Raw genomic sequence first — 26975 nt, 5'->3', positions numbered from 1 at the left:
ACTCACCCTCCCTAGGCCCCGCCCCACGCTGGTCTCGTCCTACACGGTCCTCGTGACGTTCCGTCCACTCTCCGCTCACCCTCCCTAAGCTCCTCCCCACGCTAGCCTCGTCCTACACCGGCCCTGCCCCTCCACTGTTGTGTGGCCCCCGCTCTCCGCTCACCCTCTCTCAGTGCGGCCCCACGCTGGCCCGCCCCTCCGCAGAGTCCAGCCCCCTCTCTTCCTCCCCAGGCCACGCCCTTCGCGTAATTTCTCACTAACCCGGAAGCGGATTTCCGGAAGAGCAGGTATCGCTCGGTAAGTGAATTGTGGTGTTTGAGGTTTACCTCAGCCCCTTCCCGGCCCCATTCTCCATACCCGGGGCCCACGGATTCCTGCCACTTACTGGTCCCCGCCTCAGGCCCCGTAGCCGCCCGTCAGTCGCGGGGGGAGTTCAGCGTCGCCCTGAGACGCTCAGGACGTCGATCCCTCCGCTCCTCGGTCCTCTGGTCCGTGTCCGTTTCCGGTTGAAGTCGTTCGGAGGCCTCCCACAGAACCCAGTCCTCTTCTGAAACCCTCGCCATCCTCGTCCTCCCGCGGCCGGAAGCACGGTCACCGCCTCGGCGACGCCCGTGGGCCCCGGCCTGACGGTAGAGACCGATCCCGTGCTAGGAACCCCCGTGTACTTAACGCCCCAATCCTGCTCCCGCTGGCTGTGTCTGACGCTGTGTTTGCCCTGTCCACATCCCACTGGAAAAGGGAGCTCTTCCTGGGCAGAGATCAACCGTGATGCCATCCCTTTGAATGTCCAGTTGTGTCCGCGGGATGAGGATACAAGAGGCACAATATAGAGATGGAGGGAGTAAGGGAGAGTCAAGTGGAGGGTGGGAGGTGGGTGGTTACAATGGACTTTCACAGGAACAGTGACAGTGAGAAAGAAAGTGACCTGGGGAGAAAATAGTTCAGTATGTGAAAAGAGACAAAAAGATCAGTACGGAAATAGGGACAGAGTATGTACTCAGACTTTGACCAACAGTAGCATTGGGCGATAGGAGGTTGGATTGCAGTCTCATTAATTTTTTTTTTAATTTCTAAATTGCTTTCCCTATTAAATTATTTGTCACATTCAAACTATGAGGCCACAGTGCTTTTCCTGTCCGCTATATACTGAAAATGTTTTGCTGATTAGTAAATAATTTTACAATATTTCTGTGTGCAGTTGTTGGAGATACTGATGATTTTTGTCTTGACATTCAAAACAAAGTTTAAACAGGTATTCTAATACTCAACATCTTCCTTTTTCTCGATATTTTAATTATATGGTCTGAGAGCTAAGGTTTCCAACTAAGTTTGTGATTTCTTTGAATTCCCTTTGCCCTTTTTTGTTGTTATTCTTTCACCAAATATCGTGGGATGGGCTGCATAGTCCTGGAACCTTTGTTCTAACTTGTCTCATCATGATAAATACATTGCTCCAAGGTACTTCCATACCTGCCTGACCTTGTATGTTTCCTCATGCCAATAATTAGGTCTTAATATTCCAGTCTTGATGTATAAATGTGATGTTCTGGTAAAAGGAGAAGTTAAAAGCTTTTAATCAGTATGAGTAAAACCATGAAATAGAGGAGCTGCTCTTGCTCAGGAGAAATAGGGGCAGGAATTTTCAGGAGCAGGGGTGAGAAGGGCAAGCCTTACCACTATCAAATGCAATCCGACTCGTGTATAAGGCCGGTAATGGTTACCTCCACTGGCCTCCTTTTCACATCTCTGCCTGGCCCAAAACACACACAGCACAGGGAAGCTGGGGAGGGAAAGCCCAAGAATCTTATAAATAATCGCTGAACAAAGGTATCTCTCTAGTGAGGAGGTAAGGCTTGGCTCTGTGATGGAAAGGCAAAGCACTTGGGATGTTAATGGATGGAAGGGAGCCTGGGAAGCTCAGAGGCTGGAGAAAAGGAAAAGCCTGCACATCCTTCCGTGGTGGTCCTGTGTTCCGCATACACTACAAGAGTGCAAGGACTGTGACTTGAATGGGACACAAAGACTCCCATTCCCACGGCTACCACGTGGCGTGTGGGCTTCACCAGGATTCAGGGCATTGTGAAGCACAAGGTAACGTGTGCTCCTCTCCATTTACAAGTTTATTTTCCCTGTTCCCTGGTGGCTTAGTAGGGAGTAGAGGACCATCTGTTCCACGTGCTGATTTTCCTCCCCACTTGAGTGCTCGTAGCCCAGGAATGGGACAAGTTATTCAAAGACCTGATTGGCATATTTTCCAAACTGGAAAATTCATTTATCCGATTATTACCCTCTCCTTCCTGAAATGGTGTTCTTAGGACATTCTGATCTCTGACCCTCAGGTATCCTGCCTGACACATTTCCTCACTCACCCACGACTTTCCCTCTGAATTCTCCCCACTCCAGACCAGTTCCGTCTCTCTGTGAGCCAGTGACCTAGAACTTGTGAAGTGGCTGTGTTTAGGGGGTCTTTGTGAGAAGTGCTTCATGCCCAGACATCAAGTAGGGAAAGGACTGGACACCATGGTATCAGTGAGGTTTGCCAATACATATTGTGCACCAAATCTGGATGTACTGTTAGCTCTTTACACACCAGGATTAAAGAAAGTGCACACATGAGTAGTGAATATCAGGAGTGCCTGAAAAATCCTGGAAAAGAATACCAATAAGGGGAAATTTGTTGCACCCAGTTGTGTAATGTATTTGAAGTTTAACAAAGTGAATGTGTGCATTTGAGCTAAAACTATTAACAATTTGCAGTAGAAGGCAGAGATTACAAACCAATAGCCATGACAAAGTACTGCGGCACTTCACACATGATGAGTGCTTTATTCACTAATTGTTATTTAAAATCAACCTAAATGTCTGACATAAAGAGAGTTTTAAATTGTTAACAGCACATCCATCCCAGTGAGATTTAGTGTTCAAGGATCTGTAAAGAATCAACGTCTCTGCAGATGGCTGAGGGTTTCTACACTCTGGGTAAGTAGGAGTTTGCTGGACCAAGAAGTAGCACCTTTCACGTTGTGACAGATTCTGGCCCAGTGACTCCCCCCCCCCCCCCCCAAACTGCAAGGAAATCTTTATCAGTGACCAACTCTTGAGGCATCCCCCCCTGCAAAACCCAGGAATTAATTACATATATACATTACGTGCATACATACATACAGATTTGGATGAAATGACAGCCCTTTGTTTTTATTTTCGTTTCACTAGACATGTGTAATTTTTTTTTCGTTTTTGTAGACCTATGTATAATTAATTGTTTTTCCAATTCTTTATTTATTTATTTTGAGAGAGAGAGAGAAAGAGCACAAGCAGGGGAGGGGCAGAAAGAGAGGAGAGAGAGAGTCCTAAGCAGGTTCCATGCTGTCAGCACAGCCTGATGTGGGGCTCACTCTCACAAAGGATGAAATCATGACCTGAGCTGAAATCAGGAGTTAGACACTTCGACCGAGCCACCTAGGCACCCCTCTAATTCATTTTTGATGTGCATTTACATACTATTTTTTATTTTGTGGTTTAACGATATACACACAGGCACTTACACACTTTGGTATTATGTTTTTGTGGTGAAGCCAAAATCCTTTCTTCATGCTTTTTATTTTTCCTGTGGAAGGCATCACCTATTTCACATTTAAAAGTGTTATGTCCCATTCAGTTGTAATATATCATTGAATATTGTTTATTTTAAGTACTTCATTTCAATTGTGTTAAAGTTTCAGATAATGTAGCAATGCCTGGATGGCTCAGTTGGTTAAGCGTCTGACTTTGGTTCAGGTCACGATCTTGCAGCTGGTGAGTTTGAGCCCCACTCTGTGCTGACAGCTCAGAGACTGTAACCTGCTTCAGATTCTGTGTGTCTTTCTCTCTTTGCCCCTCCCCTGTTCATGTTCTGTGTTTCTCTCAAAAATAAACATTAAAGTTTCAGATAATGTATTTTCAGATAGAATTTGACCTACTTTCATGTTTTTTCTGTTCCAAATTGTTTTGGCTATAGCCCCACCCAAAATCAAAATTGACACAAAATTGACTTTTAAGATAATTCTCAGTTTGTATGTGAATACATAAAATTTAAATTTAAATTTAAAAATGTAAATTTTTAAAAATTTAAAACTTTTACATTTAGATTGCACCGAATTTCTGTAGTCACTGAGGTTTTTATGTCATGATGTCCTCTAGGTTAAGAATTGGTTTGGCAGCTTTACTCCTGTCATATTATGTCCTCAAAAAGTTTTCAAGACATTTTTATGTGGGTCTACAAAATTATTTCAAATGGAAGCCATAATATTTTGCTGTTGTAAGTAGACTGTGTGTGTGTGTGTGTGTGTGTGTGTGTGTGTGTGTGTGTGTTTGCTTAGTTTTTATATTATATTAACTAAGCAGTATTGATTTCAGTATATTAAGAATAGCTTTGTCTACTTTTTAAAATATTTGTATTAAGTATGATCATTAAAAAGACTTCTGTTTTTTGGAATTTGAAATCCTGTCTTCAAAGAACAGCTCCTGTTCTGGTTCTTTGGCTCTTCTCTTTCTCTTTTACTTGCCCTGAATCCAACGTCCTGTGCAGTGGTGAATGGCTGCAGCCCTCACCAGCCCTCCTTTCTCAGCCTTCACTTTAGTCAGACTGCTTCTTTCTCTGCTGCTGAATATGTTTGCTGAGCTTTTCTTGATTAGCAAGAATTATTCCCCCCTACTTGACATGATTTTTAAAGATTTGAAATTATTTTGAAAGGTCATATGTTTTTCTAAGGGTCTATTGATGTGATCTAATTATTGGGGTATTTAAAATTATTTAATGAAGGTAATATGTTTTCTAGTATTGAAGCATTCATTATTGCAATAAACTACACTTGACAATGTATAAGTGCTTTGGGAGAAATCACAAGTCCATTGTATGGATGGAATCTGATATATATAGTTTATGTATTAAAATTGGCTGATGGCATTGTTCTTCTTTGTGAATGAATATTCATAACATTTTCTTGGAAATTAACCAATTTCTCCTATATTTACAATAACAATATAATTCCTGTTTTTCTTACATTTAAGTTATTGCTTTTAAATGAATACATGGTCTATTTTATTTGCCAATGTTATTTTTTTTCATAAGTCCTTTGTAATTGCTTGATTTCACTGTGCAGACTTTTTATTAATTTCTGTCAAATTTGTTTTTTTCATTTCATTATTTACTCTTTTTATTCTTCTTTTATAAATATGTGGTTTATTTGTGAACATCTGAAAACTGAAAAGTCTTCTTTCCTTTTTTCTTCTCTTGGTTTATAAGTGTTTTTAAACTCACTGAAGGTTTTGGCTTTAACTCTTCTCCAGAGGCTTAAAATGTACAGCAATTCTTGCTTGCTTTACACTGTGGCCAACCAAATGCAAAGGTTACATCTCTAAGAAAATATCTTCAGGTTATATGGTAACATAGTGTTGCAACTTAATATTTATGTCTTTATTGTATTTTAAATGCATTCAAGGAGGAACATTTTTTTTAAGTACATACACAGCCTGACTCATGATTAACACAAAGTCTGACTCATAATTAGCGATCGATAATAACTGACAAACTTAAAAATGTATTATTTTTATACTTCCTTTTCTTTTGTTCTCATATGCTTCCACTGCTTTCACTGTCAACACCCTATGCCAGACAAATACCTAAGTATGAAAATTAATCAAACCCTTCCTAATTGCTTTACTGCATTCTTCAGCAAAGACTAATTTGCAAACAAATATCTGTTCCTATTTCTTGCTTGCAATTCTCCAGTGGCTTCCCATTAGCTTTAAAAATTGAAAGAAGAGTCCAATTACAATGACCTTTGGGCCCTGAAATCCACCTGCCTGCCACCATCTCAGGTTCATCCCATTACTCAGCTGCCTGCCAGTATGTTCTCCTTCCCTGGGCACCCTGGGCACTGCAGTGTGTCTACAGTGTTACGCTTGCTCCCTCATGAGGGTGGGGAGGGTGCAGGTACAGGGGTGAGCTTATTTGTATCTCTGCTGAACTTTCTAATGCTTTCCCAAGTAAAATTTTAAGGTATCAGATAAGTGATATGTGCATTTTAAGAGTGTTTCCCCACTTCCGCAAATGAAATGTTTTAGTATATGTATATAGAATATCCTTGTCATTATTTCTTTAAAAATCTCTAGTTCTAAACTAGACAACTCCTCAAGAACAGATGATCTCTCTGCTTTATTCGTCCATGTAATTTCATTGTTTGGTATAGTCTTTGACTTGAAACGTATTTATTTAAAAATTTTTTAATGTTTAGTTATTTTGAAAGAGAGAGAGACAGCATGAGTGGGGGAGGGGCAGAGAGAGAGGGAGACAAAGAATCTGAGGCAGACTCCAGGCTCTGAGATGTCAGCACAGAGCTGGACGCAGGGCTCGAACTCACAAACTGTGAGATCATGATCTGAGCGAAAGCTGGATGCTTAACTGACTGAGCCACCCAGGTGCCCCTTGAAACATATTTATTAATGACAAAAGGAGATCATCACTTTTTTCTCAAAGATTCAGATGTTGCAGTAAATAGGTTGAAAAGACAGAACATATCAAAGATACATGAAAATCAAAACATTCGTCAACTAATGGTTTTCTACTAAAATAATATATACTAAAGATCTTTTGCTGTCAGAAGATTAAAATGTTTAGAAAACCACAAAGTATTTCTTTTCTTAATTTTTTTTAATGTTTATTTATTTTGGGGAGACAGAGTACAAGCAGGGGAGGGGCAGAGAGAGAGGGAGACACAGAATCCGAAGCAGGCTCCAGGCTTCCAGCTGTCAGCACAAAGCCCAACGTGGGGCTTGAACCCACGAAGTGCAGGATCATGACCTGGGCTGAAGTCGGGCGCTCAACCGACTGAGCCACCCAGGCGCCCCTACAACAAAGTATTTCTTATGGCATCCTCCCTGAAAGGAAAATACATTGTATGATTTTTCCTCCAAAATAATATATTCTATTAGGAATGTCTTAATATCTTAAAATTTTTATTCCTTTGCCATCAGTTTAAAATATATACTATTTAGAGACAGTAGAAATTCCATGGTTGTCAGAGGGTGAAGGTGGGGAAGAGGAATGGGAGTGGTTTAATGGGAAGAAGGTTTCAGGTTTAGAAGATGGAAAGAGTTGTGGAGATAGATGGTGGTGATGTTACACAACATTATGAATGTATTTAACACCACTGGATCATACACTTGAAAATGATTAGAATGAGGGGCACTTGGACTGGAGCAGAGCTCAGTCAGTGGAACGTGTGACTCTTGATCTCAGGGTTGTAAGTTCAAGCCCCACGTTGGGTGTAAAGATTGTTTAAAAATCTTAAAAAACCATGATTAGAATGGTAAATGTTGTATGAATTTTACCACAATAAAATAAAATAGAAAAATATCCTACTTATAGTAAAATCAATTCTTACAGTGATTGTTCACTCTGGAAATAAAACATCAAGTTATATAATTCATTTACTTAGTGGAAAAATCTCATTTTTGGAAAGTGAGGGGAGAAATCAAAGAGTTCAAAGGCATGGAGAAGATTTGAAATATTTAAGGAACATGGAAGACTTACTAGTTACCAAACAAGAACAGTGTTGCCAGATATATGTGGATGCCACTGTGAGTTGTGACTTCACATATAGAGAAGGGTCAGTATTCTAATGCTGTGCTGCCAGATACAGTCATGGAACAGGCAGGTATTTGGAGTTCCTTTCTGTTGGGGCCTTGATTAGCAGATATAATGAAAAAGACATAAATGACGTTAGTCTGGGCAAATATCTATCGAAATGGGTGACAGAATTAAACTGGGCAGTAACAATGAGGAGGGCTGGAGGCTAACATTTAGGAATTCTGGCAGTGCCATGGTTCTTACGTGGTAGAAAACATGGACACAGGGACAAATTTTATGAAAAAAACAGTAAGATAAAAACAGGGTGGCACCTCTGATCGTTAATGTTAGGGGTACTATTCCAGGTAAAATCTGGGTGGGATGTGTAACCCTTAAAGAATCTGATATTAGGAGGCAGGAAAGGAAAATTCAAATTCTACCTATACCACTTTCTAACATATGCTTATGTGTATGTATATGCTGGTGTGTGTGTAGTTGTGTCCTATGACTAAAGTTTCCTGGACTGATGATGATGGCATTGATTAATAAATTAATAACAAAACCATAACTAGCACAATTATTTTGAGAAATAAATGAACAACTGTATGTAAATTTCCAAGCACAAAGTCACATAAACTAAAACTATTGTTATCTTGTCTTGATGTGAGATACAAATGGGTGAGTTGAACCCACTTATGTTTATGACTTATTATTATCATTTCTCCATGAAATATACTTACTATGGATGTTTTAGGGGGAGGATTTACAATTTATAAATGTTTTCAGAGATCTACACATACAGAAAATCAAACCATGAAATTCAGGAAAGTTGTATCTAATGCAGATTTCAGTGAACAATTTTCTAAAACTTTAGTTGGAGTAAATAAATGCCCTCCTAAAATCCTTTCATTGTATAATTTCTGGGAGTACTACCCTGTAAAGATTGTTAGACATGACAATAATGCCATAACCCACATGTGCCTACAGTTTTCTGATGCAGGGGATTTTAAGGGTTAAATATGTGGCATGGGTGTCATTGATCCTCAAAATGAAGTAAGTCACTGAATTGATTAACCTTACCATAAAATGCATTCTTATTTCTGTTGTTTCATAACCAAACCCATTCAGAACAAATCGAAAGGTAAATGTTGAGGGAGTGATATTGCTGGAGACCCTTCTTGGAGGAGACCATGATTGATACGGAATTCAGAGGGCTGAGGGCAGGGAAGAATAGGAATGGAGTGAGATACCAGAGGGCTGAGGAGCCAAGGAAAGTGCTGGTCAGTACACAAACTAATACCTCAGCCTGAGAACTTTCACAAGGGTTCCACATATGCCAGAAATCCTATTTTGGAATCAGGAGGAAGTGGGTTTTCACATTCTTCCTAAATTGAGGTTACTTCTATCTTCTCTCCAAGCAACAAGAGTCAGAGCCTTAACTTTTCCCCTGGTAGTGGAGAGCCATCCCCCTGCAACCCCATTTCCTTTGGAGTACAGTGCATGTTTCTGTCGTTTGTGCTGGGGATCACTTGCAGGTAAAGAACTGGGGCTTCATAACAAGTGGGTATGGAAAATGTGGGCAACTGGAGTTTCATGGCTCCTTTCTCCTTCCTCAGCTTTGCCTCCTGTTGCTTGGACTATATGAGTGAAAACCCAGAAGACAGAATGGAATCACAAGTGAGTAGGGAATTATTCTTTCTACTGAAATATCATGTCCATTGCCATCATATGGCTATGTATCTCCTACAAGCATTCATGTTCTAAGTACACTCAAGTTTTTCAAGAATCTGAACTTGAAGTTTTCCAAGAACTATGAAATTAAGGATTCTTCATGTGGTAATTTCCTTCCCAATGTTACACTAAGATATCAGCCTAGTTTAATGCCGGGTATTTACAAGACAGGTATCAGAGATTTTCTTTTTCCATATCCATCCCATGGCCTTCTTGGCACCAAAAATACACTCATTAACCATTTTATTGACTATATTGGGCTTAGGATTGAGGTCAGTGCAGGTGATAAAGATGATTAAGAGCAAAACCTTACAGCCCAATAGGGAGGCAGCTGTTCCCACAGGTGAGCTCCAATGCAGTATCCTATGTGCTTGCTGCAGGGAGTGCTAATCAATATTGAGGGAAGATGAATGGTGGTCATGCTGGAGAAGCCAATGAGGAGTCATTCTCTTTTTTTCCCCCAAATTTAAACCTTGTAAAAGTTTTGATAGAATGTATTTGTACTTTTTGAAATTTATGAAAGAGAAAACAAATTCTCATTACTTCTCATGTACCAAATCCTACTTTTCCCCTCTTTGTAATTTCCCTCTGTTCAGATTTGGTAACTGGAAACAATGTATAGGGAGTATGGTTTTCTTAGTTTTGGCTGTAATTCAGTAAAAGCATAGGAGGTAAAATAAAATTTAAGGACCTCTGGAAACTTTTGATGAGTTGAAGAGACAAGAACAATACTGGCTTTAAGTATGCTTGAACTGAGACACAAGATAAAGAAACAAAAAACAGTGTTAACTGCTACTGGGAGGACTCAGGCCATAGGAAGGGTCAGGAAATACCATCTTTCATTACACAAGTCTCAGAGCCTCTGGCTTGTGCTCATGAACCATTTAGCTTTATACTTTATAATGAACAATGTAGTTATGTGAAGGTTAAAGGATGTGCCTGCTGATCTCCCATCTTGTATGAATTCTTTTCAGTTTTGCAGAATTATGGACAGTGCTTCAATATCATCTGACATTTATTGAATAATAAAACTAGAAGTTGTGTTTAGTGAAATATTTGCTAGGGGTGCCTGGGTAGCTCAGTCACTTGAGCATCCACCTCTTGATTTCAGCTCAGGTCATGATCTTACAGACCTGAGTTTAGGCTCCACACTTTGGTCTCTCTCTCTCTTTCTCTCTTTCTCTCTGCCTCTCCCACACTCACTCACCTGCGTATGTGTGCATGCACATGCTCTCTCAAAAGCATTTAAAATTTTCTAAAAATTAAAAAAAAGAAATGTTTGTTCATTAGCAGTTTGCTATGTCATTGGATCTTTAAGAACTCGTAAAAGGTCACTACACCATTTCATGGATGATGAAACTGAAGTCATAAAGAGGAATAATCTAATCATAGTACTTAAAAAGTGGCAGGTTGTATATAATGAGTCCATAGATTTTTTTGAAATTGGTGGAGAATAGTGTTTTAAGTTTTCAGGAGAAACTTTTATACTCATGATGTGAAGGCCTTTTTTTTTTTTTTTTAAATAAAGTTTATTTTGAGACAGAGAGAAGCAGCACAAGTGGGGTAGGGGAAGAGAGAGAGGGAGAGATTGAGAATCCCAAGCAGGCTTCACACTGTCAGCGCAGAGCCTGATGCAGGGCTCAAACTCACAAAACTGTGAGGTCATAACCAAGAGTCAGACACTTAACCAACTGAGCCACCTGGGTAACCCGAACTGGAAGTCTTAATTACAAGTTTATTGGGAAATTCTCAGGTTATATTATGCCACATCTCATTTGATATCTCTTTATAATGAAAGTTATGTATTTAGAATGTGTATGCCTGTGGGTCTATCTGAAAGTCAGATGTCCAGGTGTGCACTGCAAATGATGACCGAACCCAGCATCCTATTTGAATGTTCTGTACCTGCAGCCCCCACTTCCTTAGTGCTGTTACATATACCACCCTCCCCTGAATATTGGCAGAAATGGCCCTGTCTGAAAACAATGTCCATAATGCTCTAGGAATCAGTGACCTTTGAGGATGTAGCTGTAGACTTTACCCAGGACGAGTGGACCCTACTGGACTGGTCCCAGAGAAAACTCTTCAGAGATGTGATGCTGGAGAACATAAGTCATCTAGTCTCAGTTGGTGAGTCTCCTACTATTTATCATGTATGTATACGTTTATCCATTCACTCATTCATTCAACAGCCATGTAGAAGAGCTTCCTCATTTCTCACCGCAGATTGTCTTGATTCTTTCTTAACTCTCACAACTACCTTACAGCGGTCTTCTTCACGTTTTACTTTAATTTGTCATCCCACTAGAATGTAATCTTCCTCACACAATTTCATGCCATTCTTGCTACTTAATCTCCAGAACACTCAAACAGTGGTGAGAACTCATTATTTTTGAATTGATAGCTAAATGTATTGACTTTTTAAAAAAGAATTTTTTTCCTGTGGGGGCTGTGGTTAGATCAGACCACAGTATTAAAAAAAACAAAACAAAACAAAAAACTTTTCCACATAGAATCTAGATGTTTCTGGTGGAGTTATTATTTGTTGGATTTGTTTGGGATACAGTATTCAAACACTGTGAGAACTTGTATCTTCTCACTGTATTAAAATATCGAAGATTGCACGGTTTGTCTTTGAACTTGGTTGGGTGTCAGTCATAGGTCCTTAATGTCTTTGGGAACAAGTGAAGAGTTAAGCTTTTGTTGGTGAAGGACTACCCATGTTGTTTCCAACATATTCTTCCCTGGGATGACTTTTAGAGGTTACCTTATTCTTTCTCATTAGTTGGCCCTATATTGATGATCATGTACTGTTTGGGGCACAAAACCCAAAATTTGATTATCTTTTTTCTACTAACAGGCAAACAACTCTACAAATCAGATACAATTTTCCACTTGGAACAAGGAGAGCAACTTTCCACAGAAGGGATAGGTTTGCTGCAATGCCAGAGTCTAGGTGAGCTACATGAAGAACCTAGTCAGTGAGTGAGCAGGCCCTAAGAATCATGAAATGAAATTTAGTGACTTTTTTAAGATAGACAATGTGATGGGGGAAATTTCTTCAGATGTTGACATTATACTTTATAGGTGTCAATTTCTATTCTTTCTTTGGCTTGGGGAGGGTAATAGTTATGTACTTACTGGTTACAATTCACAAAAATGTCCCTGTTTCTTTCTTCTATGAAGATTTTCCCTCTCTTTTCATTCCCAAATTGTCATCTCCATCTTATGTTTCTCATATTTCAGTCCTGAAAATGTCAACTGCTGATGTCCTATAATTGTTTCTTCTTAAAGTATTCCTTAATTTGGCATTTTTCCTTCCCATCTCTGTTAGTATTTGAAACCTATTCAAATGAGCATTTAGTGTCTTCAGCATTTTAATTCCCTCAATGTCACTGTGGCAATTTTCTCCCCAATCTTTTCAGATAGGGAAGATGATCTTAAAAAACAAGAAATAATATTCATGCAACATATCTACAAGAAGGACACGACATTAATCAGTGCAATGGTAAGCTTTAAGGGTGTGGACCTGTTCTTACAAATTATCTGGGTATTGAATAACTAAGGAATTGGGCATAGTTACGCAACCATAATTGAGATTGGAATCAAGGGCTTTCACAGTAGGAAGTTTTGGTTAGTTTGATTTTAGGGAAGAAATTAATCTGAGGTCAAAACCATACTTGAGTTCTTGTAAAGAGATAGCTGCATAATCATGACTTATACCTAACAGTTGAAACCTAATAATGATATCTGTGCATTTGGGATGCTACAAAAATCTCTTTGCTTGCTGGAATGTAGTACCCTGTGTTTACGTAACTAATATAAAAAGTTTTGTAGGACTGTCACTGAATGATGACTGTAGAATTTATATGTAGATGAAATGAAGGAAGGAATAAATATGAGCAAATTTTTAACAGTCTCTCATTTCCTTTCAAAAACCAGAAATCTCACACCCAAGAAGATCCTTTTGAATGCAATGATTTTGGAGAAAATTTTACTGAAATATTAACGTGGACTCAATATGTGGTACCTAAAATGGGAAAGAATCCCTATATTGGCAACAAATGTGGACAAGACAGCAGTTATTTGACATCCATTAATATACATAAGCAGAGTCATGCTACAAGTAAACCATATGAATGTCATCAAGGTGGGAATGCCTTTATTCAAAGCTCTGCCCTTAGACAACCCAATAATACTCAAAATGGAGAGAAAACATTTGAATGTCATGAATGTGGGAAAGCTTTTGGAAAAAGTTCTAACCTTAGGCGACATGAGCTGATTCACACTGGAGTGAAACCGCATGGATGTCATCTATGTGGGAAAGCCTTCACTCATTGTTCTGACCTTAGAAAACATGAGAGAATTCACACTGGAGAGAAATCATATGGATGTCATCTGTGTGGGAAAGCCTTCAGTAAGAGTTATAACCTTAGACGACATGAGATGATTCACACTAGAAAAAAACCTCATGAATGTCATCTATGTGGGAAAGCCTTCACTCATTGTTCTGACCTTAACAAACATGAAAGAACTCACTTTGGAGAGAAACCATATGGATGCCATCTATGTGGGAAGACATTCAGTAAAACATCTTACCTTAGACAACATGAGCGAACTCATAATGGACAGAAACCGTATGAATGTCACCTCTGTGGGAAGGCATTCACTCATTGTTCTCACCTTAGAAAACATGAGAGAACTCACACTGGAGAGAAACCATATGAATGTCATCTATGTGGGAAAGCCTTCACTGAATCTTCTGTCCTTAGACGACATGAGAGAACCCACACTGGAGAGAAACCGTATGAATGTCATCTGTGTTGGAAAGCCTTCACTGACTCATCTGTCCTTAAACGACATGAGAGAACTCACACTGGGGAGAAACCATATGAATGTCACCTATGTGGGAAAGCTTTCAATCACTCTTCTGTCCTTAGACGACATGAGAGAACTCACACTGGTGAGAAACCATACGAATGCAATGTATGTGGGAAAGCCTTCAATAGAAGCTATAACTTTAGACTGCATAAGAGAATCCACACTGGAGAAAAACCATATAAATGTTATGTATGTGGGAAAGCCTTCAGTAAATATTTTAACCTTAGACAACACGAGAAAACACATGTAAAGGTAATAAATGCAGAAGATTCACCACCTATAGCTTCAAACTATAAACACACTTGAGGGCCCAAACACCTAAGAAACACTTTGTAATACGTATGGGAGAGCCTTTATTCATCCTTATGACTTCACTCAACTGAAGTTAATCCAAAACGGGAGAGAATCCATATATGGGCCATCTGTATGACGAAGCCTTTCGATAATGGACTGACATGGGAGTCAATATATGACCTGGGAGAATGTAAATGAAGTGAGTGTGGAAGAATTTTCATCCACAGTTCTGTTAAAGTGGAGAAGTCACATGTCAGAGATAAATCTATGTCAGTAATCAATGTAGAAATACTTTTCATTTATCCTTTAAATAAATTGCACAGGAAAGATTCTAGATCAGTAATCACTTTGTACTCATTCAATTGAGCAGCACACTTGCATGCAGAAGAAAACTCAGTGATGTGTATCTGCTAAAACAAGAAATAAGTGGGAAAGAATCATTACTGGGAAGACGAGAATTTTGTTGCCAAAGGGTTTTGTTCAGTGAGAAGTAGGACATGAAAGTGGCTGAAGACATTTTGGAGTATCCTATTTCCTGAATGCCTCATATACTTACAATAATCTCTGTAGTGACAAAAAACACTGGCAAAGCTGAAAGCAGAAGCAAAGACAATCTGACCTTGCCTATATCCCCATCACAACAGCTACAAATCCACAAATCACCAAGTAAGAATGAGACCTGGGAGTCCCAGCACCTCCCACATGCAAATGCAGAAAGCTAGGAAAGTAGTTGGTGCTTCTCTACTGCCAGGATAACAAGAGAAGGCCAAGTCATTAGTATTCATTTGAACATGATTAGTAATCCTGCTTCACAAGTGGCAAAAAAGAGAATGTAGATGCTTATTATTAATTTATAACATTATTATGAGGGAGTATGCAATGCCCTTTTCAATCCCCCACTTTATTTCTGTTCTTTGGTTTGAATATTATATATTATTGTTGTGTCCTCAAACTGACTTTTGTTTTCAGTGTGTAAAGTCTATTAAACTCCATTAATGTCGGAGGACATAGTTTCTGAAACCTAGAACTACTAAATTTCTCCATCTTTTCATATTTCTTATAACTTCTTTTTAGTGTAATATAACATTTTCCTAACTCCAGTCTCAAGATACATGTGGATTTGTTCATTTTGTCTTTTTTATTTTTCCATTACCTTTCCTGTTTTGCAATGATGTTTTTTTGTTGTTTTTTTGTTTGATTGATTTCACACGTGGTCTTAAAAAAAGGAAGGGGCTGAAGTTGATATTGTTTTACCTAGAGAAGTTTATTATTCTCTTACATCATTTCTTTCATTCAGGAATTGAAATAGTCATAAAAACGGGGCACCTGGGTGGCTCAGCTGGTTAAGCATACAACTCAGTTTCAGCTCAGGTCATAATCTCAGTTTGTGAGTTTGAGCCCCACATCGGGCTTTGTGCTGACTGCATGGAGCCTGGTTGGATTCTCTCTCTTCTGCTCCTCCCCTATTCATGCTCGCTCGCTCGCTCTCTCTCAAAATAAACTTAAAAATTACACTCAGGTTAGGTTACAGCTTTGATTTTATTCAAACATCCATGCCTTTTAGGTCATTCTTCTAAACTTATTGAAGACACCTACTTAAGTACTATCAACTGAGAAGCTAAAATGCTTTCTTTTCCTCTGTATCCCCACCTAAAAAATCTATGGGGAAAAGGATCCCAGTATTGGACATTCTCTATATTTCAATCAGCCTATGCCAGCCCACATGTTTACATATCGATCTACTTGTTATTCCCTGGTAGTGAACTTCTGCCTATGAGTTTCACTGTGTGTACTAAGCAAATTCACCCAGGTGTGGGAATCAGATGACCTCTTCTCTTCCTAGAATTGTGGTTCTTACAGCCCTCTCTGATTCCACAAATCTCTGAATTTGGAACAATATAACTTTTATTTGAATCTTTAATTTCCTCTTGTGTGTCTTGTCTCTCTACTCACACATCTTACCTGGAAGCAGAAGCCTCAATATTTTGCTTAAACAAAGTGAAACTAGCATTGTGGCAGCAGGCCTGTGAAACTTACTGGGGCCGTGGTGAAGGGAAGGCCAGATCCTGACCAGTGAAAAACTAGAATCCAGGATCTGAATGGTTCAGAGCTGGGGAAACCTGTGTGCACTTGTGATGGGGGCTGTGAGTGGGAGGGTTGTTGAGTTTGGACACAACGTTGGGGACTGAGTTATGAAGATATGTGGTGGAAAGCCTATAGGTTGGGGGATCAAAGATCCTAAACTCTCCACCAGAGGAAAGGACCAAGGCCACTTTGAGGCAACAATCCCAAGGTGAAAATGTGAGGTGATATGTGTTAGAGGAAGGAGGAGGAGGTACAGAAACACCTGAGAGTAGGATAGATGAGGCATGGACTGCTGACACTGGCCATTTGTTTCTCAAGGCCCAGCACCACCTGACCCAAGCCTCACAGTCCCTGCCCCTTCCTGGGTGAGGAGGGATCTTTGGCCACACCCCTCTTTGACCAACACCACCTGCCCTACAGTTTCCTGCTGAGCTAGAAGCAGATTTCCTGGAGCAAAGGTGCCACTCTAGTGGGGTGGACCAGGTGCTCCTGTCTTTGAGATTCAAATCCTGTATCCATTGGCCCCCTCCCCACCCATTCTCCACATCTGGTTGCAGGGGTCCCTGCAGACATCACAGTCCATGTACCTGTCCATACCATCATCAGAGAGGCCCACATCATCCTGAGAGGCTCAGGATACTGGTCATTCTGCTGCCAGGTAGGACTCATTTTGTTTCTGGTTAAGAAGTAATGGGAAGCTATCCCTGTCTGCACTTTCTGCCTTTCGGCTTTTCATGGACTCCTGTCCCAATCAATGTCAGGTCACAATTAAGGGAAATGGATTATTGCCCTTCACCACCCATCAAACCTGTTGGCACTTAAGACCACCCCCCAGATGCCATGCCAACCCCAGCCTTAGGATTCTGCAGACCCCAGTCCTCTCCTGAGACCCCTTTTTTCTTGGGAGCTGCACCCGGCTGCTTCTTAGGCCCTCCCTTCAGTCTACCTTAAAGGAGGTCCCTGAGCCTTGGATAGGGGAGGTCACCAACCTCTCCTGACATCCCATGTCCTGTCCCAAACTTCACCTTCCTTGCTGTGCCTGGCATGGTGTGTTTACATTCCCAGTGTTTCACTGGAAAGTGAACTCTTCCCAGGAGGTGGGCATCTTTAGTACATCCATACAGATGTCTGAGTTGCATGTGAGGATAAGGAAGAAAGAACATATCAAAGAGGGAAAACAAGTGAGACAGAATAAGTCAGAGAAAGTGAGGTGGAATGAAAGAGTAAAATAAAGGTTGGGTGGTGGGGGAGAGTGGGTCCAATGAACTCATGAAGATATAATGGGAGCAAAATAAGTGATCTGGATGGGGCAGCTGGGTGGCTCAGTCAGTTGGGTGTTCGACTTTGGCTCAGGTCATGATCTCGCAGTTCGTGGGTTCAAGCCCCACATCGGGCTCTGTGCTGACAGCACAGCAACCTGGAGCCTGCTTTGGATTCTGTCTCCCTCTCTCTCTCTCTCTCTGTCCCTCCCCCACTCGTGCTCTGCCTCTCTCAAAAATAAATAAATATTAAAAAAAATAAGTGATATGGACAAGAATCAGCGGGATAAATGAAAATAGGTAAAAATGGGAAGAACAGAGATAGAAGAGGACAGAATAGAAGCAGGCCTTAAACAACAGCAGCACAGGGGACAAAGGGGGCGGATGCCATAATCATTACATTTTAAAAATTGTTCTAAATTACTTCTCCCTCAAAATTTATTGTGTCACATATGAAAAGCACTCAGTGTTTTTCAGTATAATATACTGGAAATATTCTTCAGTCCTTGTTAAACAATTTTGCATCATTTCAATATACAGGGTGTAAGGATATTAGATTTTTTATATAAATCAGTAAAACCTTGTTTAACCAGTTACTCTAATATTCAGCACCATCCTTCCTCTCCTTATGGGATCTTCGGACTTAATAAACAGTAAGCTCAACATTCAACATGATTAATGGATTACATAAAGTCACTTCTGTAGCAGACTTTTCAGGGTTTCCTGGATCTTTTACTTATAATTTTATGCAAACATAAAAACTTTCCTTCGTACCCTCTTTTTTTGCCTTCCTGTGAAAGGACTCCCTATTTTGTTGTTATGAGATATTACTTTCTGAGAAAACAGACTTCATCAATATGCCAGAATAATTTTCTATTGTCTTCCTCTTAAAGAACACTGATTGGACAATCATCCATGGATGAGAGGGCCTGTGTGGAAATCCAGGAGTCCAGCGGAGAAGCTCCAGCACACTGTTGGAGCAAGAAAAAAGAAGACTGGATGCATTAAAAAGGACAAGAGCCCAAAGTTTCACCCTTCCCCAGGATGGCACATCTCAGTGGCCAAGAGGCCATCCTGGCCCATGTCTTCTCCCATGGGGGAAAGGGACAGCATGTGAGTGACGTGCTCCTCTAGCTGTGTGGGATGCTGCCAAAGAAACCCAGTTCTTTCTACAGTACTGGGATGTGCTGCATGACTTGGAACTGGGAAGCACCTGTGAGAAGAGCACATGGAGCTCTTTGAGGACCTCAAAGAGGTGTGGACCCTACTAACTCCATAGCAGACTCTATCAGGAAGCATGTCCACAAGCTGCCAGGGACACTGCACTTCTAGACACCCCAGTTGATATAAGAGTTCCCCCCAGTGCTCAGTACACATCTCCAAACCATGTGGTTAACTACCTTGAGTGCACTCCCAACTGTGTCCAGAGTGAGCACTTGCAGATGACTAGTGAGCAAGCAGACAAGACTGGCCCAACTCTATGGGGTTGTGAGTCAACACAAAACTAAAGCATTTAGCACCATACTAGGGAAAGCAACAGGGAGGCTCTCTGCACGTGACCTGGCTTTGCAGTATCAAGAGAAGGCATACAATCAGGAATTCCACCCCCGCTCCCACAACAGGGGACAAGAAATGCAGTGCAGGACTATACACAGAAAAGGTATGAGAAAGGATATAGCAAATACAAGATGTAAAACAACATAAAAAATGAAGGAAACATGAAACTCCCAAAGTCACACAATAGTTTTCCAGCAACGACCACAAAGAAATGGAAATGTGCAAGTTTCCCATTAGAAGACTTCAAAACAGTTGTTTGAAGGAATCTCAGTGAGCTACAAGAAAACACAGAACAATTCAACAGAATGAAGAAATCAGTACATGAACAAATTGGGAAGTTAAAGTGACAGAAATTTTAAGAACTAAACAAACGTTGGAGAAGAATACAATAAACGAAATAAAAAATGCAATGGGGTACAGCAATAACAGACTGGATCTAGCAAAAGAAAGAATCTGTGAGTAGAAGAGAGGTCATTTGAAATCACCCAATGAGAGGAGACCAAACAAAAATAATGAAAAAGAGTAAAGAAAGAATATATTAACACAGGGTACCATTAAGACTTTATGTAAGTCCCACAGTAAGAGTTGGAGAAAGTGGCACACAGCTTATTTAAGAAAATAATGACAGAGAATTTCCCAAATCTAGGGAGAGAATAGGACATCCAAGTTCATGAAGCTCATAAATCCCTAAAATAAAAAAAAAAAATTCTAACCAAAGAAATTTCTAAGACCTCCTATAGTAAGACGCCAAACATCAAAGGCAAAGAGAGAATATTGAAGGCAGCAAGAAAAGAAGTTTATCACTGAATGGGGCAGCCCCTGCCCCAGCAAGACTGTGAGAGTTTCTCAGCAGAAACCTTGTAGGCCAGGAGGGGGTAGACTAACATACGCAAAGTACTGAGGGGAAAAAAACCTGCCAAACTTAACATTTCACCTAGCAAAGGTCTCTTTCTAAATGAAGGAGAGAGAAAGACATTCCCAGATATACAAAAGCTGAGGCAATGCATCACCCATGAACTTCCCTACAAGAAACGCTGAAGGGAGTTGAAACGGAAAGGACACTAGTAACAAAAAACAAACAAGCAAAAAAGCACATAATGTAGTTAAATGCAGAACTCTACAATACAGAATTCTAACTGTATACAGTTATACAGTTATACAGTGACTCAGTAACCACTTACTTCCAGCATACAGGTTAAAGGACAAAAGTTCTGAAAATAACAATAGCTACCATAACTTTTTAAGGACACACAATATGAAAAGAAATTATGATACTGAAAACAAAACATGAGGGGGAAAGTTAAGTTGCTTATCAGCTTACATTAGACTTACATCTAAATGATGTTTTATGTAAGTCTTACAGTAACCACACAGCAACAATAAATACACAAGATAAAAAGGCAGGAATCAAAGCATACCACTACAGAAAATCATCAGTACACAAAGACAGGAAGAAAGGAACAAGAGAACTGCAGAACATCCAGAAAAGATCTAATAAGATGGCATTAGTAAACCTTGCCTATAATAATTATTTAAAATGTGAGTGGATTAAATTCTACAATAAAAAGGCATATACTGGCTGACTGGATTAAAAACAATTCCCAGGGGCGCCTGGGTGGCCCAGTCGGTTAACCATCTGACTCTTGGTTTGGGCTCAGGTCACGAGGTCATCGGATGGAGCCCCACATTGGGCTATGTGCTGACAGCATGGAGCCTGTTGGGATTCTTTCTCTCTCCCTCTCTCTCTGCCCCTCCTCCACTCGTGCTCACACACACTCTTTCAAAATAAACATTAAAAAAATATCCAAATATATGCTACCTACAAAAGATTCACTTCAGTTTTAAAGACACACACAGACTCAAAGTGGTGAAACAGAAAAACATAGTCCATGTCAATGGAAATCCTGAGACAGCAGAGGTAGCTATACTTTTATCAGATAAAATGGACTTTAACTCAAAAGCTGTAACAAGAAACAAGACTATTATGTGTCGACACAGAGATGAGTTCATCAAGAAAATATAACGTGTAAGTATATTAAATGATATAATACTCAGACTAAAATCAACAGAATATTTTTATAATAACAGAACAGGGGAAGATAAAGGTGATAACATGAAGATTTATATTTCAATGTATAAAAATTATAACTAAAATAGATCAAAGTGCACGTTTGTGTAAATGACTGTGTGCGTGATAAAACTACAGAATATAAAATATGTAAAATTACATGAAAAATGAGCCAAGGAGGAAAACTAATTGACAGGGACATGTCTATGAAACACAACTGTATTAGCAACATTTAGTAATCAGTGAGATATAAATAAGACCCATATTTTTCCTTATATACATAAAAATAAAGAATGTAATATTGCGTCCTGTTTACAGTTGAGTAAAAAGCCCACATTGTGGTTGTTAAGAACATCACTGCAACTCTAAGCAGGGGCGATCTTGCCAGAATCTATCAAAACATGAATGCACCGTACTTCAAACCAGCTTGCTCAAAGCATAGAAGCATGCACACATCTTCAGAGAAGTCATGCTCAGAGGCAACAACTAGAAGATCCTTTACAAATCCACGAATGTCTCTTTCGAATGTAGGTGTTGTGAGCTATTTTTTAAAAACACCTACTCTAAGACATTTAAGTTGATTCCATTTTTAAAAAGAAATTGTGGAATAAAACCCATCCCATCATGTGGATTAAATGCAACCTTGATTTTCATAGTCAGTTTCTACATTCTCCCAATTCATTCCAAATAATTACTATTTTGAGGCTAGACCCACACTGACTCACTTTGCTAATGTTGGAATGCATTATAAAGTCAAGGAGCTCGGGTTTTCCATTATCAATCTTATTTTTTTAGGGTTCTCCAGCAATTCCTGCACATTAATAAACAACTTATCTGTGCAGTTTCTTTAATCCTTATTCATAGATATATCCTGAAGCCCTTCCACTGATTCACCCTCAAATGGAGATACTTTCCAAAGTTTGATGTCAATGGTTCATAGTGAGATGGAATCTATCTGGAGATGGAAAAGGGCTCAGAAAACACCATGAATGATTGAAAGCAAATGTTGTTAGGTAGGATACCTGAGAATTGAAGATTAGTAGGTCCTAAAAAAGCATTTCAGGAGGGAGAGAACATATCAACAGAGAATATATTTTTTTCCTAAGAAAGAGGCATTCTTGACTCCTGCTCATCTTCCTTCTTGTCTGAGCTTCCTTCTCAGGCAAGATCACTCTGAACTCACTACTGAGTGTTGAGACTATGCCTTTAAGGTCTTGGAATCAATATGCCCCTTCTTGTGCCTCAAGCATACACATACGGAGGAATTCACCATCGGATATGCAGTCCTCTGCTTTCCACTGAAACACTGGGACATCCTCCACAGGAACTCCTATGTGGACAATAATCTTCAACATGGAGAACTAAAGTTTGTTGTTTCTGTTCATTTGTTCAAAAAGGCTTCCTACCCTAGTTAAATCCACATGTCACTTGGCAACAGTAGGTACATGATAGGAACTGACTTTCACATGAAATCAGACACTAAAGACACTTCTAATACATGCTGAGCTTAGGATCTCCAGGTGAGGATGGGCAGAGATTTTAATTTCTCCATTTCAGGGCTTCCAAGTGTCCCACCCATTCCAGGCTCTTCAATCCCTTTCAGCACTCTTCTTTTCCTTGCCCAAGCCCAGTTCACATTGCCAGATGCTCCTCTTCTTGGGACAGACACTTGCATTCTGTGCTTAAACAGTCTTGGTCCTCTCCTACCCATCTGCCTTGGAACCTTGTTCACAGGTGTTGGGACATGCAAGGAGGTCAGTAGAAGCCAGCAGAATGCAACCAGCACTACCCTAACAGGAATAATGTGACCTGAATGCCACGGGCACAGGCTCTCTCTTCTCACCCCTACTTCCAAAGATTACTCCTTACTCTTACTCCTCAGCAAAAGCAACTTCTCTTTCATGGTTTTAATCATAATGATCTCAAGTATTTCTTTTTTTCTAAAACAACATATTAAAGCATCAGAACATATGAAGTTAAAAACTAATTCTTAGCATTGGAAATCATAAAGGATAGCCACCAAAGTAAATAGCTCTACAAGAGGTATTCTTGAACAGATGGGCTTTGATAGAACAAAACATAGGTATAATTGAGACCATGCTTTACATTTGCTGAGGAAGGATAAAGGGAGCATATACTTAGTTGAAAACTTTAATTCACAGCCCACAAATTTAAGAGATCACATAAAGGGGAGAAGGAGTTAAGCTGGTGGAGAAGTAGGGAGACCCTGGGTTTTCCTCATCCCTCAAACACAGTTCTGTTGAGGTCTGATCACTTGGACCACCCAGTAAATACATTTGCAGTCTGGCTTATCTCCATAGTTGAGGGAGATGGCATGGCACATGTGAAGTGCATAGATGGGAATCGGGGGAGAGAAAACCTGCGGTGTCACAGAGGGAGGGAACACTCTGTAAGGAGAGACAAAAGGGACAGAAAGAGAGAGGGGCTAAAAAGTGCAGTATCAAGTTAGCACAAGAAGGAAACCTCTCTGGACCATGGAATGGGGAGCAAAAAGTGCTGAGCATCCCAGGTTTTGTTTTTTGTTTTTTTTTTCCAAACTGTGCTTGGAGCTCAAACTCGAAGTTTTTGGAAGTGAGCAACATTCTCCAGAGCATAGCTGTGCTGTGCACTCCTGCAGAGAAGGGAGCTGGCCCCAGAGCATATAGCATGGTGTAGAGATATCCAGGTGTACACTAGGAGAAAATGGTCCCCTTCCTGGAGTATTTTGGGGAGAGGGTTTTTTGCCTCCCTAAGGAAAAAAGACCCTGCAGGTGCCAGCCAAAGGCCTTTCATCAAGCATCATGGAGAGGCTCTAATGTGGAGGAGGGGAGTGGGTCCACGCAAGTGCCAGGTACTTTAAGACTGGGTTTTGAAACCCAGCCATACACCAAAGAAAAAGATGGAGCACAGTTGTGGCACAAGAACAAACAATCCTACAATTTGTATGCAACCAGGAAAGACCCCAAATAGCCAAAGTAATGTGGACAAAGAAAACCAAAGCTGGAGGTACCACAATTCTGGACTTCAAGCTATGTTACAAAGCTGTAGTCATCAAGACTGAATGAAACTGGTGCAAAAACAGACACATGGATCAATGGAACAGAATAGAGAACCCACAAATGGACCTACAGCTATATGGTCAACTATCATCAATACAGCAGGAAAGGATAAAAAAAGACAATTTCTTCAGCAAATGGTGTTGGGAAGATTGAACAGCAACACGCAGAAGAATGAAACTGGACCACTTTCTTATACCATACACAAAAACAAATTCAAAATGGATGACAGACCTAACTGTGAGACAGGAAAACATCAAAATCCTAGAGGAGAAAACAGGCAGCAACCTCTTTGACCTCAGCCCCAGCAATTTCTTTCCTAGACATGTCTCTGGAGACAAGGGAAACAAAAGCAAAAATGAACTATAGGGACCTCAACAAGATCAAAATCTTCTGCACAGCAAAGGAAACAATCAGCAAAACTAGAAGGCAACCAACGGAATGGGAGAAGATATTTGCAAATGAGTTAGTATCCAAATCTATAAACATATCGGGGCGCCTGGGTGGCTCAGTCAGTTAAGCGTCCGACTTCGGCTCAGGTCACGATCTCGCAGTCCGTGAGTTCAAGCCCCGCGCCGGGCTCTGTGCTGACAGCTCAGAGCCTGGATCCTGTTTCAGATTCTGTGTCTCCCTCTCTCTCTGCCTCTCCCTCGTTCATGCTCTTTCTCTCTCTGTCTCAAAAATAAATTAAAACTTTAAAAAAAAAATTTAGAACATATCAAACACAACACCTCCAAAACAAATAATCCAGTTAAAAATGGGCAGAAGACATGAATAGACGTTTCTCCAAAGAAGACATACAGCTGGCCAACAGCCACATGAAAAGATACTCAATGTCACTCATTATCAGGAAAATACGAATCAAAACCACAATGATACCACCTCACACGTATCAGAATGGCTACATTAACAGTTCAAGAAACCACAAAAGTTGGTCAGAATGTGGAGAAAGGGGAACACTTTTGCACCTTTGGTAGGAATGCAAACTGGTGCAGCCACTCTGGAGAACGATATGGAGGTTCCGTACAAAATTAAAACAGAACTACCTTATGACCCACCAATTGCACTACTCGGTACTTATCCAAAGGATACAAAAATGCTGATTTGAAGGGGCACATGCACCCCAAAGTTTATAGCAGTGCTAACAGCAATAGCCAAAGTATGGAAAGAGGCATAATATCCATCAACTGACAAATGGATAAAGAAGATGTGGTAGATACATACAATGGAATACTGCTCAGCCATCAAAAAGAATCTTGCCATTTGCAACAATGTGGATGGAGCTAGAATGTATTATGCAAAGGGAAATAAGTCAAAGAAAGACAAATATTATATGACTCCATTCACATGTGGAATTTAAGAAACAAAACAGGTGAACATAGAAGAAGAAAGGAAAAATAAGATAAAAACAGAGAGGGAGGCAACCATAAGAAACTCCTAAATTAAGAGAACAAACTGAAGTCTGCTGGAGGGGAGGTGGGAGGAGGGATGGGATACATGGATGGGCATTAAGGAGGACAATTGTTGGGATGAGCACTGGGTGTTATATGTAAGAGAGTAATCAATGGATTCTACTCCTGAAGCCAAGGCTACAATGTATGTTAATGAACTTGAATTTAAATCAATATATATATTTTTAAAAAGGTCACATGAAGGATATTTATTATACAAGCTGGTTAAACAGAATTTTGACTGTTTATACAAAAATAAAAACTAGGGGCACCTGGCTGGCCGCGTCAGTTATGCTTCCAACTCCTGATTTCAGCTCCGGTCACAATCTCCCCATCGTGGGATGAAGCCTCAATTCGGGCTCTGCACTGAGCCTGGAACCTGCTTGAGATTCTCTCTCTCCCTCTCTCTCTGCCTGTCCCTTGGTCACGAAAGCGCTCTCTCTCACACAAAAATAAATAAAGCTAAAAATATAAAAGTCACTATCCTTAACACATGCACACTGAAACAGTGTAAAATTAAGTTCCAAAGAACATTTTCACCAGAAAGAGCAGGTAACTGTTGACGCCTCATACCTGAGTATGACACAGTAAATGTGGAAGGTAAAAAACTGTAAAGATGTTGGCACCTATCTTCCTTTCCTTCCGTCTCCCCTTCTCCTAGTGTCCCCACTCCGTGACTACGCCAATGCCCTTTCCTTCTGTTCTCACCGAACCCACTGCTTCTTGCTCACTTCACCTGTCCTTTGCTATCCAAGTGTGCTGTCGAGACCAGGGGACCGGCATGCTCTGCAACCTGTCACCCCTCATTACCCCCACGCCGTCCATCCTCCCTTCCCCGTGCACACCACGGCGCTGACAGGGACCCTTCACACCTCTTCGCCCCCTCCCCGGCCCAGACCCGGCGCGCGCCCACCCCTATGTGCACAGGGACCCGTCCCCCCTCTTCACCCCCGCCCCCGCCCGGTTCCCCGCCCTCAGGTTCAC

The 26975-nt window shown here is 40.5% G+C and overlaps 2 protein-coding genes across 6 annotated transcripts in view; one reads left to right on the top strand and one right to left on the bottom strand.

Annotated features, from left to right (window-relative positions):
• Positions 1 to 496, bottom strand: part of LOC132691459 (uncharacterized) — a 64168-nt gene extending 63672 nt beyond the window's left edge. The window contains exon 1 of the transcript XR_013554953.2: positions 386 to 496. The gene's annotated coding sequence lies outside the window, so the exon portion shown is untranslated. The remainder of the gene's footprint in view (positions 1 to 385) is intronic.
• On the top strand, positions 63 to 23301 carry ZNF596 (zinc finger protein 596). Of its 5 annotated transcripts, XM_078445185.2 has the most exons (7): positions 73 to 297; positions 1840 to 2091; positions 9226 to 9286; positions 11344 to 11470; positions 12201 to 12296; positions 12766 to 12848; positions 13283 to 15615. In XM_078445185.2, exons 3-7 carry the CDS (start codon positions 9251 to 9253, stop codon positions 14525 to 14527), a joined length of 1587 nt encoding a protein of 528 aa, XP_078301311.1. In that variant the 5' UTR covers positions 73 to 297; positions 1840 to 2091; positions 9226 to 9250; the 3' UTR covers positions 14528 to 15615. The 5 variants fall into 5 exon arrangements, with proteins under 5 accessions (XP_078301313.1, XP_078301311.1, XP_078301312.1 ...); XM_078445187.2 differs by lacking the exons at positions 1840 to 2091; positions 12766 to 12848; positions 13283 to 15615 and adding exons at positions 17158 to 17258; positions 18753 to 23301 and having other exon boundaries at positions 63 to 297; XM_078445184.2 differs by lacking the exon at positions 1840 to 2091 and having other exon boundaries at positions 74 to 297.
• The last annotated feature ends 3674 nt before the right edge of the window (positions 23302 to 26975 follow it).

Source organism: Panthera onca, chromosome B1, assembly GCF_046562875.1.
Source record: "Panthera onca isolate mPanOnc1 chromosome B1, mPanOnc1 haplotype 2, whole genome shotgun sequence".
NCBI classification, from domain to species: Eukaryota; Metazoa; Chordata; class Mammalia; order Carnivora; family Felidae; genus Panthera; species Panthera onca.
Note: the sequence above shows the minus strand (reverse complement) of the source record. Positions and strands in the feature narration are given on the sequence as shown.